At 34.8% G+C, this 14,440-nt stretch overlaps 1 protein-coding gene across 1 annotated transcript in view; it reads right to left on the bottom strand.

Annotated features, from left to right (window-relative positions):
• Positions 1-526: 526 nt before the first annotated feature.
• The window catches only part of LOC121323148 (procollagen-lysine,2-oxoglutarate 5-dioxygenase 2-like), a 59,946-nt gene continuing 46,032 nt past the window's right edge, over positions 527-14,440 (bottom strand). The window contains exons 11-20 of the mRNA XM_041263980.1: positions 13,589-13,693; positions 13,281-13,406; positions 11,151-11,292; positions 8,953-9,015; positions 6,044-6,157; positions 5,019-5,084; positions 4,671-4,775; positions 4,160-4,306; positions 2,528-2,653; positions 527-1,431 (exon numbers count right to left, since the gene is read on the bottom strand). Of these exons, the coding sequence (XP_041119914.1) occupies positions 1,276-1,431; positions 2,528-2,653; positions 4,160-4,306; positions 4,671-4,775; positions 5,019-5,084; positions 6,044-6,157; positions 8,953-9,015; positions 11,151-11,292; positions 13,281-13,406; positions 13,589-13,693 (1,150 nt within the window). The 3' untranslated portion in view covers positions 527-1,275. The remainder of the gene's footprint in view (positions 1,432-2,527; positions 2,654-4,159; positions 4,307-4,670; positions 4,776-5,018; positions 5,085-6,043; positions 6,158-8,952; positions 9,016-11,150; positions 11,293-13,280; positions 13,407-13,588; positions 13,694-14,440) is intronic.

The raw sequence follows: 14,440 nt of genomic DNA, 5'->3' as shown, positions 1-14,440 counted from the left end.
AGTAAAGTAACTGCTTTCACAAAATCTGATTTTACAGAGTTTAGCTTGTGATCCATAGGAACTTGGCTATTTGCTCATGCAAAGACATTTTTGGATCGATCAAAGAAATAGTCTGGAAGGGGAAAAAAAGCTGAGGAACACTTTTTCCCCATTTCATGTTTTTTCAAACTCTTATCTTCCAGATCATTTTCTTTATTCAAGTCCAAATAACTGTATGTATATCAGTCAAATAGAATTGCATCAACATAATTAATTTCTTCCCTGTTCTGCTTGAAAAACAGACAAATCTGTCTACACATATCAATGCTACTTTCTGATTATTGGGTGTGTATGGCAGCCATTTAATCTGGAAACTTAACTTTACAATATTAAAATATTTGCATTATAAATGTGTCTAAAGCTATCTAATTCTCCTGGGTCCAGTCACCAAAAATAGTTTTTAAGCTGACCTAACCAATAACATGGCATCATAAAAAGACTTTCCTTTTCTTGCTAGAAAGTGTATACAAGTAAGAAGATACAAAAATTTACTGTACGTTTGGATTTTATTTTGGTACATCAGTATGACATAATACGTTCATTTGGTGAACATGTTCATGGTGTACCGCTCATTGTAAATCTCTAAAAGTAAACAATAACAGGTTATTTTATTCTCCCTAAAATGATAATCAGTTCAATAACAACTGTCCAGTTGGACAGCCACAATTTTTTTTAAACTTTTTTTTTTTTTTTCGATTTCAAGTAAAAGTTGTAATAGAATTGTATACAAATCCTGAATATCATAGCAACAGCTGTTTCAATAGTTGTTTTTCCTAAAAAAAAAAAAAGCTGGTGTGCAAAAAATGACCTGATCGTCACAAAAAATAATCTGACAGTCCCAAGAAATAAATCAGTAGTAAGAAAAAATAAATGACAATAGCAACATGCATGTACAGTAACAGTAATCTCCAAGAACATCCACAATTCAGTAGAAACATAAGAACAAGAATCTTGATAAAAATAATTTCTAAATTGATAGTGTCAAAGTAGGTTGAAAATACCTTTGATTTTTTTTTTTTTAAAATCACACTGTTTTTTACATTTATTTGAGGACACCTTTATTAGTCAGCTAAATAATCATATCTTCAGCAATTTCCCTTTGTTACATTTCAGAATCCTTTGGTAGCATTTTTATTTCACTGTTTCATGTCAGAATGCATTCACAAATATGTGAGGGTCTTCTTTGGTTTCCACTATTTTACCACTTACAAATAAAAAAAAAAACAAACAAACAGTTTATGGGTCAATAAAAGATATAGCAATGTATCGTGTCCCATTTGTAGTTGGTAGTCCTTCGTGTAAGTGAGTCAGTCTTCCTGGGTGCATGAAACTCCATCCTTTTCTTGGAGATTCAACAGAGCAGTTGTATCTATGAAACTTACAGCCACCACCCTGTAAAAAAAGATTGTGATTTAAAATATTGTTTTTGTCCGGCTCTATATGTCTGCTACTGATGAAAATTGCATATTGTCCTACATTTGTAATCCTCCACAACAGATGCATATAATTAAGCTAAACCTTAAAGCATATATATATATATATATATATATATATATATATATATATATATATATATATATATATATATATATAGTACACAAATACACATATCCTTTTAATTCACAAACCCTCAGTTACACACAGTAACAAACATTTAAATCAATGCAACAATACTATGTACCCTCAGTCTCCCACTAAAATGCCCACAAAACTAATTTCGCTTTTTCCAATAGCCATATAGGAAACCAAAATGTATTATAACAAGAGTCATCGCCATTCTTCTGGGTAATGTTGTTTAGAAACCAATCTTTTTTTTTTTCAAGAACAATTTAAGGTACACAGTATAATGTACTGTATGTAGGTAGGTAAAGCCAAGAACTGGGGAAAAGACGACTCCTTACATTTCAGCCCCAATCCTGCTACAAGAAAAAAATACAAAAGAAAAAAAATTGAAACCAAGTACAAGTACAGTATATAGCCTACAAATGTACTGAATTTGTTTTATAATTTTAGACAATCATATTAGTGTTCCTTAATGAATTGTTTACAAATGGGTGAACATGAAAAATAACTGGTCTTGTTCATCATAGGGATTTAATAGGGAATTATTCTTTAAATGAGGCAATGTTGCTGTACAGCAGCTGTTTCTAATGACATAATACAGAGCTGTACAACATGTAAAGATAAAGCACAGTGCTTAAAAAATACTGTTTTAAAATGGTGTTGTACCAATCAGAATGCATCAACCACAACTATTCAATGGCACTTTGATTATACAAAATTATAAGGTGGTAATAAAAATAATAAAAAAAATTCAGATGTCATCAAATTGACAGAAAAATGTAAAGGAAAATAACTATATTTACTCATGAACCCACACTAGCAAATGCACTGTTAAACAATGAAAGGTTTTCACGGTCTTAGGTTAAGTTTTTGCACAGTTACTTAATCACAAGTAGATAATCACGACTTTTAGTGACAAACTCACCTCAAAATCTGTCCCTTTACTGTTAAGAGCGATGTTGATCGTAAATGTGGAGGAATCATGATGTGGTCTCAATGATGCCTGTCCGTCAGGAGTGTACTTAACAACGAAATTCAGCAATGCATAGCCCTTAATCAAAACCAAAGGAAAAACATACCTTATGGAAACTCAAACCAGTTACACTCTTGTCAGTTAGGAAACCATTACATTTATAAAAATAATGGCTTTTTAAAATAAATACTCAGCTGTGCGTGTGTGTGTTGTTTAATAAAACAAAACAGCCTATAAAGGTCTAGATAGGATTTTTCAGTAAGATATTCAAGACTAACACAATAAGCTTTACAATCGACAAATTGAGTTTTATTTTATTTAATGACTAATGCAGCAAATGTACCTATTGCCAAACTGTCAATTGACAGGTAATCGTTATTTTTTTTTTTTGCATTTAAGGCTACTTTGTAGAATATACTGAAAATTTGTGATGAACCTGTTTGCATTACTTTCAAGTCAATTCGTTCCAATGCAATATACGCTGATAATTATAGTAAGTCAGTCTTAGACGACAATACTTAGTCTGGCCCCCCTAGGTTGGCTATGTTAGGAGAAAGCCAAACACATTTGAAATTAAACTAATCTATGCATTAAAAACCATGCAGCTATTTTCTGCCAGTCACATGCACATGGATTACTTGTCTTGATAGACCATAGTAATATGTTAATGAGTAAGTTAAATTCAAAATCACTTGCATGTAGTGTTTTCAATTAATCATGTTAATAATGTTAAACCCCCCCCCAAAAAAAAACCCAAAAAAACAAAAACAGCCCGTGGCAGTGTGCCCTGCCCATGTGTGTGTTATGTGTTGTATGTGGTGTGTTAATGCTGGCGTATATGTACTGGTGCACGGGATATAAATGAGTCTCTGTAACACAAGTGATTTAAAATATATAGTTGTACTTAGGCATAGGGATGGCACAATCACTTCACGTGCAGATAACGTACGTAATAGTATGTGAGCACGGGATTGCACAAATTAGTTCAAATGCCGAGATTCAAGTGAATGATTAAATCAGTAATTGAATCTCGGCACAGTTGTATATATAGAGGCACGAAGCACTCACCTCTGGGTTGTGTGTTCATTAGTGGAGAACAGGTGTGGAAAGGAGAATAAAAAGTATGAGAATAAATAATTGCTGTAAATGTGCTGGAAGCACCAGCACTGTACTTGTTTGTCTGTTTGTTTGGTTTGTCTATTTATTTTGGCCCAAAGTACTGTGTTCTGTTTTGTTCAATATTTTATTTTCCATGTGTCAATAAAACACTGAGCGCAGCACCGTCTCAGTTTCGCCCCCAGTTGCTGTGTAGTTTGGTTTCATTTCTTGGCCTGACGTCACCACTACAGCCAGACTGTTCACACAGCCTGACAAAAGCTTCACAGACACTATATAGAAAGTGTTCACATGAAGGGATAGAACATGTTGTAAAAATAAATTCTCACACCATTTACTGTTATTGCACTGCCAATCAGTCATTAAGCTAAGGGTTGAAATAATGCCTGTGCCATTATTTTTTTCCTTCCCAATAATGACGAGAAATATTCCATGAACCCCTGTTTTAGAGTACACTTACAAGCTTACCTTTGTGTAATAGCCAGAAAAAACTTTGAGCGTTACTGGAGAAATATACTCTCTGATGAAATGCAGCCACTCCTTTTCATAATCAACTTGCGTCATGTGAATATCATCTGTGGGAACATTTTCATAACCACCAGAAATGCGCTTATCCTATAAAAATAACACAAAAATTACAATACGCTACGGAGGCGAAAATAATGTGTACATTAATGCTAATTTAGAGATTGCTGTCAAGTTTGATTGATGTATTTTAATATACCCTTTCATAATTCTCAAATCATGTAAAAAGAAAAAAACAACAAATGATCTATTTTTTTTATACTATGTTGAATTCTCTTTGCTGCATTTTAGGCAGTGTAATTCTGTACAGTACACTGCTTGGTATGATGTGCTTGCCTCTTTTACATTCACAAGAACGGTATGTGTTTACCAAGACCCACTCACATACTCAATAATAATGGAAACACATAGGGTATAAGTATCTGATACAGACACAGACATGAATTACTCTTACCATATACTTTCCACCAGACCAGCTTCCATAGTGTTCCATTTCCCCTATCAATTCATCACATGCTTTCTCGGAAAATATGGGGAACCAGAATACATCTGGACAGGGCTACAATGGATGATAAAGATTTCACATTTACCCGATTTACATGCTTTATCAAAAGTATGTATGAACACAACAGTTAAAACAATGTTAGATGATTGAACATCTGGTTAATCTCTAAATATAGCTGTATAAAAATGAACGCTAGTGATGCATAAAAGTGGGTAAAGTGATAAAATGCTTAAAAAAAAAAGCAAGTTACTATCACTCATTCTAAAACCAGTTTGTATTCACTGTGATGATACTCACCTGCTCTGCCAGATTCTGGGTAAATATTTTTGAATAGTTTTGGTGAATGTATTTTTCCTTCCAATCCTGTAATGAGATATTTAAAGATAAATCACCTTTTTTGGCGTCTGCACCAATAATGGAAAACACCATGCGGCTGAGCTCCAACCGTCGACTGACTTCAAAAGGCCCTTCAGTAATCACTGCATTTCATTGCAGAGGCACATTCAGATATACATTTGAAAACAGAACGTTACTGTCATTCACATGTTATTTTGTCGCTACCACTTGAGCTGTGTCGAGTGAGGCGATTGTTTTTAATAATTTTGATGCTGTTAAATGTTTACGATATGTTTGTTTGTTAGTAATGTCTGAAAACATGCACCACACTGGTACCCCCAAAACACCTATGGAAACATAATGTTTACATATATATTTTTTAAAATTGTATTTAATGGTAAAACATGTTAAATACATTCAAAAAAAAAAAAAAAAAGGTCCAAAACAGTTTAGTGTTGCTACTTTTTATTTCAAACACAAATCAGGACTGCACTGATGTTCCGGGTCAACAACAAATTAAATTATAATAATATCTTTATTTTTATATAGAGCCTTTCAGTCGACCACCATTACAAAGTGCTTTACATAGCTGGCTGTGAACTGCTTCTACGAAACACTTTTTCAGAGAGAACTTCACAAATTGCTTTCACCTTCTATGTAAATAAAAGTCCCTCTCAATCACAGCCATTGTTGAAGCTCATTTATATGACTCTACCAGTGATTGGCTTGATTCATGTTTAAAAAAACAAAACTTTGCAACAATTGATAATTAGATTATGAACAGGGTAGTGAGCTCCAGACATAACAGTTGTTTCTCGAGGTCTTAGTCTTACAGTTATAATGATATCAAATTAGTGTGGATATCTCTAGGTACATATTCTGTAGGAATATATTAGCCACAATAAAATCAGGAATGATATTCAGCCTCACAAAGGCTCTACAGGGCACACATAAGTGCACAGGCATGTTTTTCCATTGACACTTACCAGTGGATTTTCAAAAATCTGCCACAAGTCATTGTTGAAGTGAGATGTATTGTAATTTGCAGTTGAAATTAGTCTTCCAAATTCATGCCGATTTGTAATGTACATGAAAACTCCCTATAGTTAATTAGAAAGTCAAGTTAGTCTTGCTGGAAATGGGAATGTAAAACATTATGCAGAACTGAATCATTCCTGAAAAAGCACAGCTGGCTGTCTTCCAATAATATTTCTGAACTTGCTGTAAGAACAACAAAATAAAATAACCCCCAAAATAAATAGCTTAATAATTTATGCTTTGCAAATTTTAATTCTAGACTAATACGTCAAAGATAATACACTTCCTTGTCCTTTACCCTTTAATGGGTAGTTAGTTGAAACAGGATTTAAACACATAGATCTACACAGTGATTACAATTCTGATTAAGGCTGTTCACATTGGGTCCATTTAGAGGGTCCTGTCCGCACTTGGTACGGTTTGGTACGTTTGGTGTCAAGTGTGAACAGTTTGGTTCGCTTGCTAAAACGTCAATGTGAACTACTGGACTTGGTCCTTTTGCATAAGGGAAACAAACTACCCAAGGTAACCTAACTAGGACGTAAACATTTTGAAGAAAGTTCAGATTCTGAGGAAACAAATAGAGCAAAAAACAAAACATGTCTCTGGGAACTATATTTGGGTCACAGTTAATTTCAGCCTTCATTATTTGACCTGGTCGGACCATAGTAAAATTGTTACTTGTTCCAGTTTTGTATTTAAAAATAAATAAATAAATAAATAAATGATGTACAAGACTGTATCAGTGTGCTCAGCATAGTATGTTGTGTCAATGCCATTCAAAATAAAACAATCTTACAGGTTATTTGTTTATATAAATAGCAATAACTAATCTATTTTTAAAATTTGTCTTTGTATATTTAACATTATGACCTGCAATTAATTCACCCAATGTTTAATTTCTAAACTATCACTGTGTTATTATATACTGTTATACTAATGGCTTCAGAGCTGCTATGGTGTCAGTGAATTGAAGAAAAAAAAAAATCCCAGTTTTCCACTGTTGAAATCTGCCAATCCTAACTAAATGCATGTACAATGTGAGAAAGTGAAGCTGATAGAAATTTGGTAAAACTCACAAAAACAACAATCAGTCTTTTCTCAAATTACTTTGTTTAATGCTGACAATAGGAGAACTGTGCAGAATTTCATAAACTACATTATCTGACTACTGTAAACGTTCAATAAATCTATTATTAAATTAGCAAAGTGCTCCCCCAGCGCAATATGCAAGAATCTAAAAGATGCTATATTAAAAACCGGAGCAATACATCAGTAGCTGCCATCTTTCAAAATACCTTACAGGCTATTGTAAACTTCACAAACAAACTCGATCTTAAACGTATTGGGAAAAGGACAAAAATAAATAAATAAATAAAATAACTTCAGCAAGAACTTGGTCCCTTTGATTGCAGATTAGTGTAAATAGTAAGCAAATTGTTACATTATATCAAACTAAACAAACCAGACCCAGTCTGTTTGAAACAGACCCAGTGTGAATGCAGCCTAAAAAGGGATCTGTATCATACCTGGAAAAATAGAAACTTTGTCACAGACAAACATTCTTAGAATATTTAATGAGCTTATAGTCAACATTCCACAGCCAGATCTAATTTAAGTAGGGTGAAATATTCATATTAAATATGCAGTGAAGTGTGGGTTCATAATTAACTATTTTCAGGCCAGGTTACTAGTACTGCACAGTCTAAACAAAATAAAATACATACCTATTTTAAGGGAAACACGGTTTCCTCTTTTTGAAGTTAAAATTAAATAGAGAAAGCATTTGAAATCATTTAACACCTTAACATCTAGCAAAAATCTTTTTCTAGATATTCTGAAAGGGCAGTGTCAGCAGGCCCAGGCAGCAGTGAACGCATGTATAAACTGGACTGGAAATGGTTAAGTGATTTGTGAATAGACACCTGCAGGGAATGCAAGGTTGTACACTGGGCTGGCCTCATACCAACCTCAGTTATACATTTTATCAGTTATTATAATTTCTTACAAGTACTAACAGTTCAATCTAAACAGGATGCTTCCCTTTAGCTTGCAGTTTTATTTTGGTTAAATCATGAAAAGACCTGATTTCCAAAATAATTTGCATAAGTCACACGAATACACTGGATCATACACAACAGACCACAATATTTTGTCTTTTATGACGCCTGGATTTGGATACCGACAAAACAGTGGTTGTTTGCAGTGCAAACAAGGCCCTCAAAAGCAGGGTGTATTTGTTAGTATTATCAGTATTTGATTTTAAACACTTTTCAAAATCAGACACAATGAAAAAGACTAAACAACTGATAATACACACAAGTGTAGATGCTTTACATCCTTCATTTAATGTGCATTTATTCAGTTGTTAAGCATTTCACCAGATTTTCTGTGCTGAGATGCATCCAGACTTATTTACGATCTATCGAAGTACAGTACTGTGTGTACCACAGAAGTGAGACACAATTGGTAATATAAATTTGTAGAATTCTGGGTATAAGCTTTTCACTTCAAGTCAACAAACATTACTGTTAGTTTGCAATACTAGAAATGATGTTGTGTAAGTCCATTTTGTTACATTTTGCAGTATACAGCCCACAAGACCGATAATTAAAAAGCTACTTATCTATTCAAAGCATACTCTCTGGAATAATTAGAAACCTAACTGAATCATAAACCTCATAATCACCAATTGGAGATTTAAAAAAAAAAAAAAGAGCTAGTAAACTAAATGGCTTGCGAGTGCTTTAAAATTACGTTTTATGTTGGCTAGCAGAAGGGAAGCCGTCCTTAAATGTACCGCTATACCCTTCATGTAAAATTAAAATATATAAAAATAATTAAAATAAAATGACACCTTTGGAGGTCTGAGCATATGGAATGATTCCGGAGAAGGGGAGTCTTTTTCCCTTTGTACTGTCTAAAATGAAGGAGAAGCATCATGTAAGTTGGGTAACATAAGGGTATTACTATTTGACATTCAACTCGAAAAGGAAAGAAGAGATGCCATAAGCAGACTTTACTTGAAGCTGCTGTTCTGAAATGTTTTAGTTTTATATATTATATATAAACAGGCAGCATGTAGCCAAAAAGCAAAGCTTAAACATATACAGTGGCTCTCAAAAGAATTCACCCCCCTTGGACTTTTCCACATTTTGCTGCATTACAACATGGAATCAAAACGGATTTTTAGGAGTTGTTACCACTGATCAACACAAAAAAAGTCCATAATGTCAAAGTGAAAAATAAAATCTACAAATTGTTCTAAATTAATTACAAATACAAAACAGAAAATAATTGATTGCATAAGTATTCACCCCCTTGAGTTAATATTTGGGAGAGGCACTTTGGCAGCAATTACAGCCATGAGTCTATTTGGCTAAGTCTCTACCAGCTTTGTACATCTGGACACTGCAAATTTGCCCATTCTTCTTTGCAAAATTGCTCAAGCTCCGTCAAGTTGGATGGGGAGCTTTAGTGAACAGCAATTTGCAACTCTTTCCACATATTCTCAATTGGATTGAGGTCCGGGCTTTGACTGGGCCACTCCAGGACATTGACCTTTTCGTTTTTAAGACACTCCAGTGTGGCTTTGGCTGTATGTTTGGGGTCACTGGAAGATGAATCTTCTCCCAAGTCCCAGGTCTCTTGCAGACTTCAGCAGGTTTTCCTCCAGGATTTCTCTGTACTTTGCTGCATCCATTTTGCCCTCTATCTTCATGAGCTTTCCAGGCCTTGACGCAGAAAAGCATCCATAGCATGATGCTGCCACCACCATGCTTCACGGTAGGGATGGTGTTCTCGGGATGATGTGCAGTGTTAGGCTTGCGCCAAACATAGCGCTTAGCGTTGAGGCCAAAAAGCTCTATTTTAGTCTCATCAGATCATAGAATCTTCTTCCACTTGGTCTCAGAGTCTCCCACATGCCTTCTGGAAAACTCTAGAACCTTATTCCGGACTTGCTTTGAATGTTCCTTCGTCTTCATGATGTAGTTTTTGTTAGGAAATGTACTAACCAACTGTGGGACCTCCCAGAGACGGGTGTATTTAACCTAAAATCATGTGAAACACCTTAATTGCACACAGATGGACTCCATTCAACTAATTATGTGACTTCTAAAGACAACAGGTTGCACCAGAGCTTATTTAGGTGCGTCATAGCAAAGGGGGTGAATACTAATACTTAATCAATTATTTTATGTTTTACATTTGTAATTAATTTAGAACAATTTGTAGATTAGATTTTTCACTTTGACATTATGGACTTTTTTTGTGTTGATCAGTGGCAAAAACTCCTAATTAAATCCATTTTGATTCCATGTTGTAACACAATAAAATGCGAATACTTGAGAGCCACTGTACCAGGGAGAAATGTAAACACTGAATCGCTGATTTCAAATGCCTTAAATCAGCTGCTGCAACATTTTGAAAAAGCTCAAAGCACTATAATAGCTTTTAAAAAAAGGTGAAGAATGAAAAAGGGAAAGAAAGAAGAACGTGAAACCAGCTGTAGAGTCTTGTTAGCCTAACATGAGCACATGGTGAGTAGAGAGTAAGAACTGGAGTGATGGTAGTTGAACTGGAGCAGCAATCCCTTTACAACCATACAAAATAACATACAGAAGACATGCCGGGAAAAATAAATAGGGCATTTATACTTGCCAACTATTCTTTCCCCTACAGGAAAGCTGGAGTTTTATAAGAAAATGTCCTTTGGCACATTGACAGTTCATGATAGCTTAAATTACTGCTGTTTATTCAAGATGTTAAAATTGAATCAATCAGTTAGAAATGCAAGACTAACATTAGCTCTCAACACACATTTCCAAATGAAGAAACCATACATCATGCAACTTAAAAAAAATATGGAAGTATTTGAAAATGACAACTTTGGTTTGTGTTTAAAAAATTAAAGTGTTTAATATAAAGTTCTAACATATAAATACAACTTAAAATATTACATTAAAACACAAATGACTATTAAATCTATTTAATTTCTCTTCATACTGCTGTGTAAAACTGCATGTGCTATTGGGGAAACACTACCAATCTTACCAGCTGCTGAGCATTTTTGCAGAGCGCCATGTCAGGATCCAGTTTCTCTAAAACAAACTGGTTTCTCTCCTTCAATTCATTTCTGAGAGTCTCGCCCTTAATGAGGTAGATATGAGCCATGTATGGAATATTCCATACACCACTAAAAAACAAAAACAGATAAGACAATCTTTATTTAATGCATGCAAACTTCCTCCTGTCATACTAACATGTCAGCTTTTCATTACTCCTGCGTGTTTCCAACCACCAGTAAACCATGGCCCAACCTTATTTTTAAAAGTCCAATGAAATAGTGGAAATGCTTGGCAGCACGTTTGACATACAAAGCACATGTTCTGTATGGAAGAGATCAAGTAAGAACTAACCTTGCCTGTGCTGTGGTTCAGAGGTTAGAACATTTGTTAAACATTCACCAAGATATAAGCAAATCAGTGATGCTACCGGTAAATCAGACATAAAAGAAAAGTAACAAATTCAATTTTAATACATTATAATCTTGTGTATTTATATAAAATAAACAAAAAGTAATGATTTCTAATGTTACTTTAAAGTGATATTGTACAATAAAGAACCTGTATCAGTTTTGGCAGCACAGCACTTATTGAAGAATAAATAAAGTGTTAATGAATACCAAAACAAAAAAAAAAAGGTCACAAAAAGCTTATAGAAATGCATATTTTTGCAGTTAAACAATCAATCAGTCAATCAATCTATTTTATATAGCGCCTTTCATAGTGGACCAAAACAGGACAGAGTGGGCTAGTTTTCACTGTCTGCATTTCAAGAGCATATACAGCACTATTTAGGAAGCCTCAGTTGCTTCTCTCTCTTCATGTAACCCCAGACTGACTCAATGATATTGAGATCAGGCCTCTGTGGGGGCCATACCTCACTTCCAGGACTCCTACAGTTCTTAATGACTTTCGCTGTATGTTTTGGGTCGTTGTCATGCTGCAGAATAAATTTGGGGCCAATCAGATGCCTCCCTGATGGTATTGCATGATGGATAAGTATCTGCCTGTACTTCTCAGCATTGAGGAGACCATTAATTCTGACCAAATCCCCAACTCCATTTGCAGAAATGCAGCCCCACTTGCAAGGAACCTCCACCATGCTTCACTGTTGCCTGCAGACACTCATTCGTGTACCGCTCCCCAGCCCTTTGGCGAACAAATTTTGACTCCTCAGTCCTGAGCACCTGCTGCCATTTTTCTGCACCCCAGTTCCTGTGTTTTCGTGCATAGTTGAGTCGCTTGGCTGTTTCCACGTCGGAGGTATGGCTTTTTGGCTACAAGACTTCCATGAAGGCCACTTCTGACCAGACTTCTCCAGATAGTACATGGGTGTACCAGGGTCCCACTGTTTTCTGCCAATTCTGAGCTGATGGCATTGATGGACATCTTCCGATTGCAAAGGGAAGTAAGTATGATGTGTCTTTCATCTGCTGCAGTAAGTTTCCTTGGCCAACCACTGCGTCTATGGTCCTCAATGTTGCCCGTTTCTTTGTGCTTTTTCAAAAGAGCTTAGACAGCACATCTGGAAACCCCTGTCTGCCTTGAAATTTCTGCCTGGGAGAGACCTTGCTGATGCAGTATAACTACCTTGTGTCTTGTTGCTGTGCTCAGTCTTGCCATGGTGTATGACTTTTGACAGTAAACTGTCTTCAGCAACCTCACCTTGTTAGCTGAGTTTGGCTGTTCCTACACAGCTGTTTCTGTTTCAGTTAATGATTGTCTTTCAACCTACATATTGAATTGATGATCATTAGCACCTGTTTGGTATAATTGTTTAATCATACACCTGACTATATGCCTACAAAATCCCTGACTTTGTACCTAGAAGAATTGATGCTGTTTTGAAGGCAAAGGGTGGTCACACCAAATATGGATTTGATTTAGATTTTTCTTTTGTTCACTCACTTTGCATTTAGTTAATTGATAAATATAATCTATTAACATGTCTATTTTTGAAAGCATTCTTACTTTACAGCATTTTTTCACACCTGCCTAAAACTTTTGCACAGTACTGTATACCTTTGTTTCCCTTGTGGAGTTGATATCATTAGCAACTTGTAATTACACATGTTGTAACTCACACCAATTCTAAGGCAAAGAATAATGCAAAACTTACACTCGTTTGCTTTGAACAATGTCAATATAATCTTCAGAGCGAGCATAGTAACCATCCAGACTTAAGGCACCCCAGAAGTTTGACCAAAGTTTTCCATGACGGCTTACCAAAGGTCCAATTATTTTTCTGCAGGAAAAAATTAAAAATGCAAAAAAGCTAATGAACTTCTGCCACTATCATAAAACATGTTCCTAAGTGTCCAGAAGCATTACAATATAGGGGTTGCCAACCAAAGACATTTTATGGCATACTTTGAAAAAAGTGTATTTGTTTGTTTTGTTTTCACTCCTGTATCGATCAACACATACCTGTTTTGTTCAATTAACAGCCTCAAGGTCTGGGGGTTTGTCAGCACAACATCAGCATCAATGCTAAAATAGTAGTCACAGCTTTCATACTTTCGACAGAGTTCCCTAGCAGAAATAGACAGAATATTAAACTCCATTATTAATATAAAACTTTTCCGGTACAAAATCTATAGTACAAGTGCCTAGTATATTCATTGGTTAATCTACAAGCCTATTACTGGCAAATTCCCATTAAGCTAAAAGGTATATAAATCTATTTCACAAACTCAGTCTTGCTGTGCTTTTGAATTACCACCTCCTCACTCCCAGCCTCACCCGGCGGTGGGGGCAGTATACGATGCTAGAGGTGGTTATTTAACACAAGATTGTCCTGACTGGAAGAATAATGTGCAAAGACAAAACACAGTAACAAAAAAATACTTAGAACAATAATAAAAGAACTGAAATATGTATATATATATATATATATATATATATATATATATATATATATATATATATATATATATATATATATATATATATATAGTTTTTTTTTCCTGCTCTTTACTACATTGCTAAAATAGTACTATTCCATTTAGAAAAATAGCATTTGTCCCTTGTGTACAATAGAGATGGACTGATAAGACCACAGAGGTAATGATCCAGCTGGGAATTCAATTGCCACAAAAGGCTTTGCAAGTGAACAAAAACAATCACTTCATAGTTATATTTTTATTTAGCAATACAACGTTTCCAGATGTTTTGGCAAATTATAAGAAAAAAAAGACAACGATGACTATAGAGAAACTGTTTGAAATGACTAGCTGTAAAAAAATAAATAAAAAAATGTTAAAAGCAAGTCAGTATGAA

The sequence above is a fragment of the Polyodon spathula genome, chromosome 11 (assembly GCF_017654505.1).
Source record: "Polyodon spathula isolate WHYD16114869_AA chromosome 11, ASM1765450v1, whole genome shotgun sequence".
Classification (NCBI taxonomy): domain Eukaryota; kingdom Metazoa; phylum Chordata; class Actinopteri; order Acipenseriformes; family Polyodontidae; genus Polyodon; species Polyodon spathula.
The sequence above is the reverse complement of the archived record's forward strand: the minus strand, read 5'-3'. Positions and strand labels throughout refer to the sequence as shown.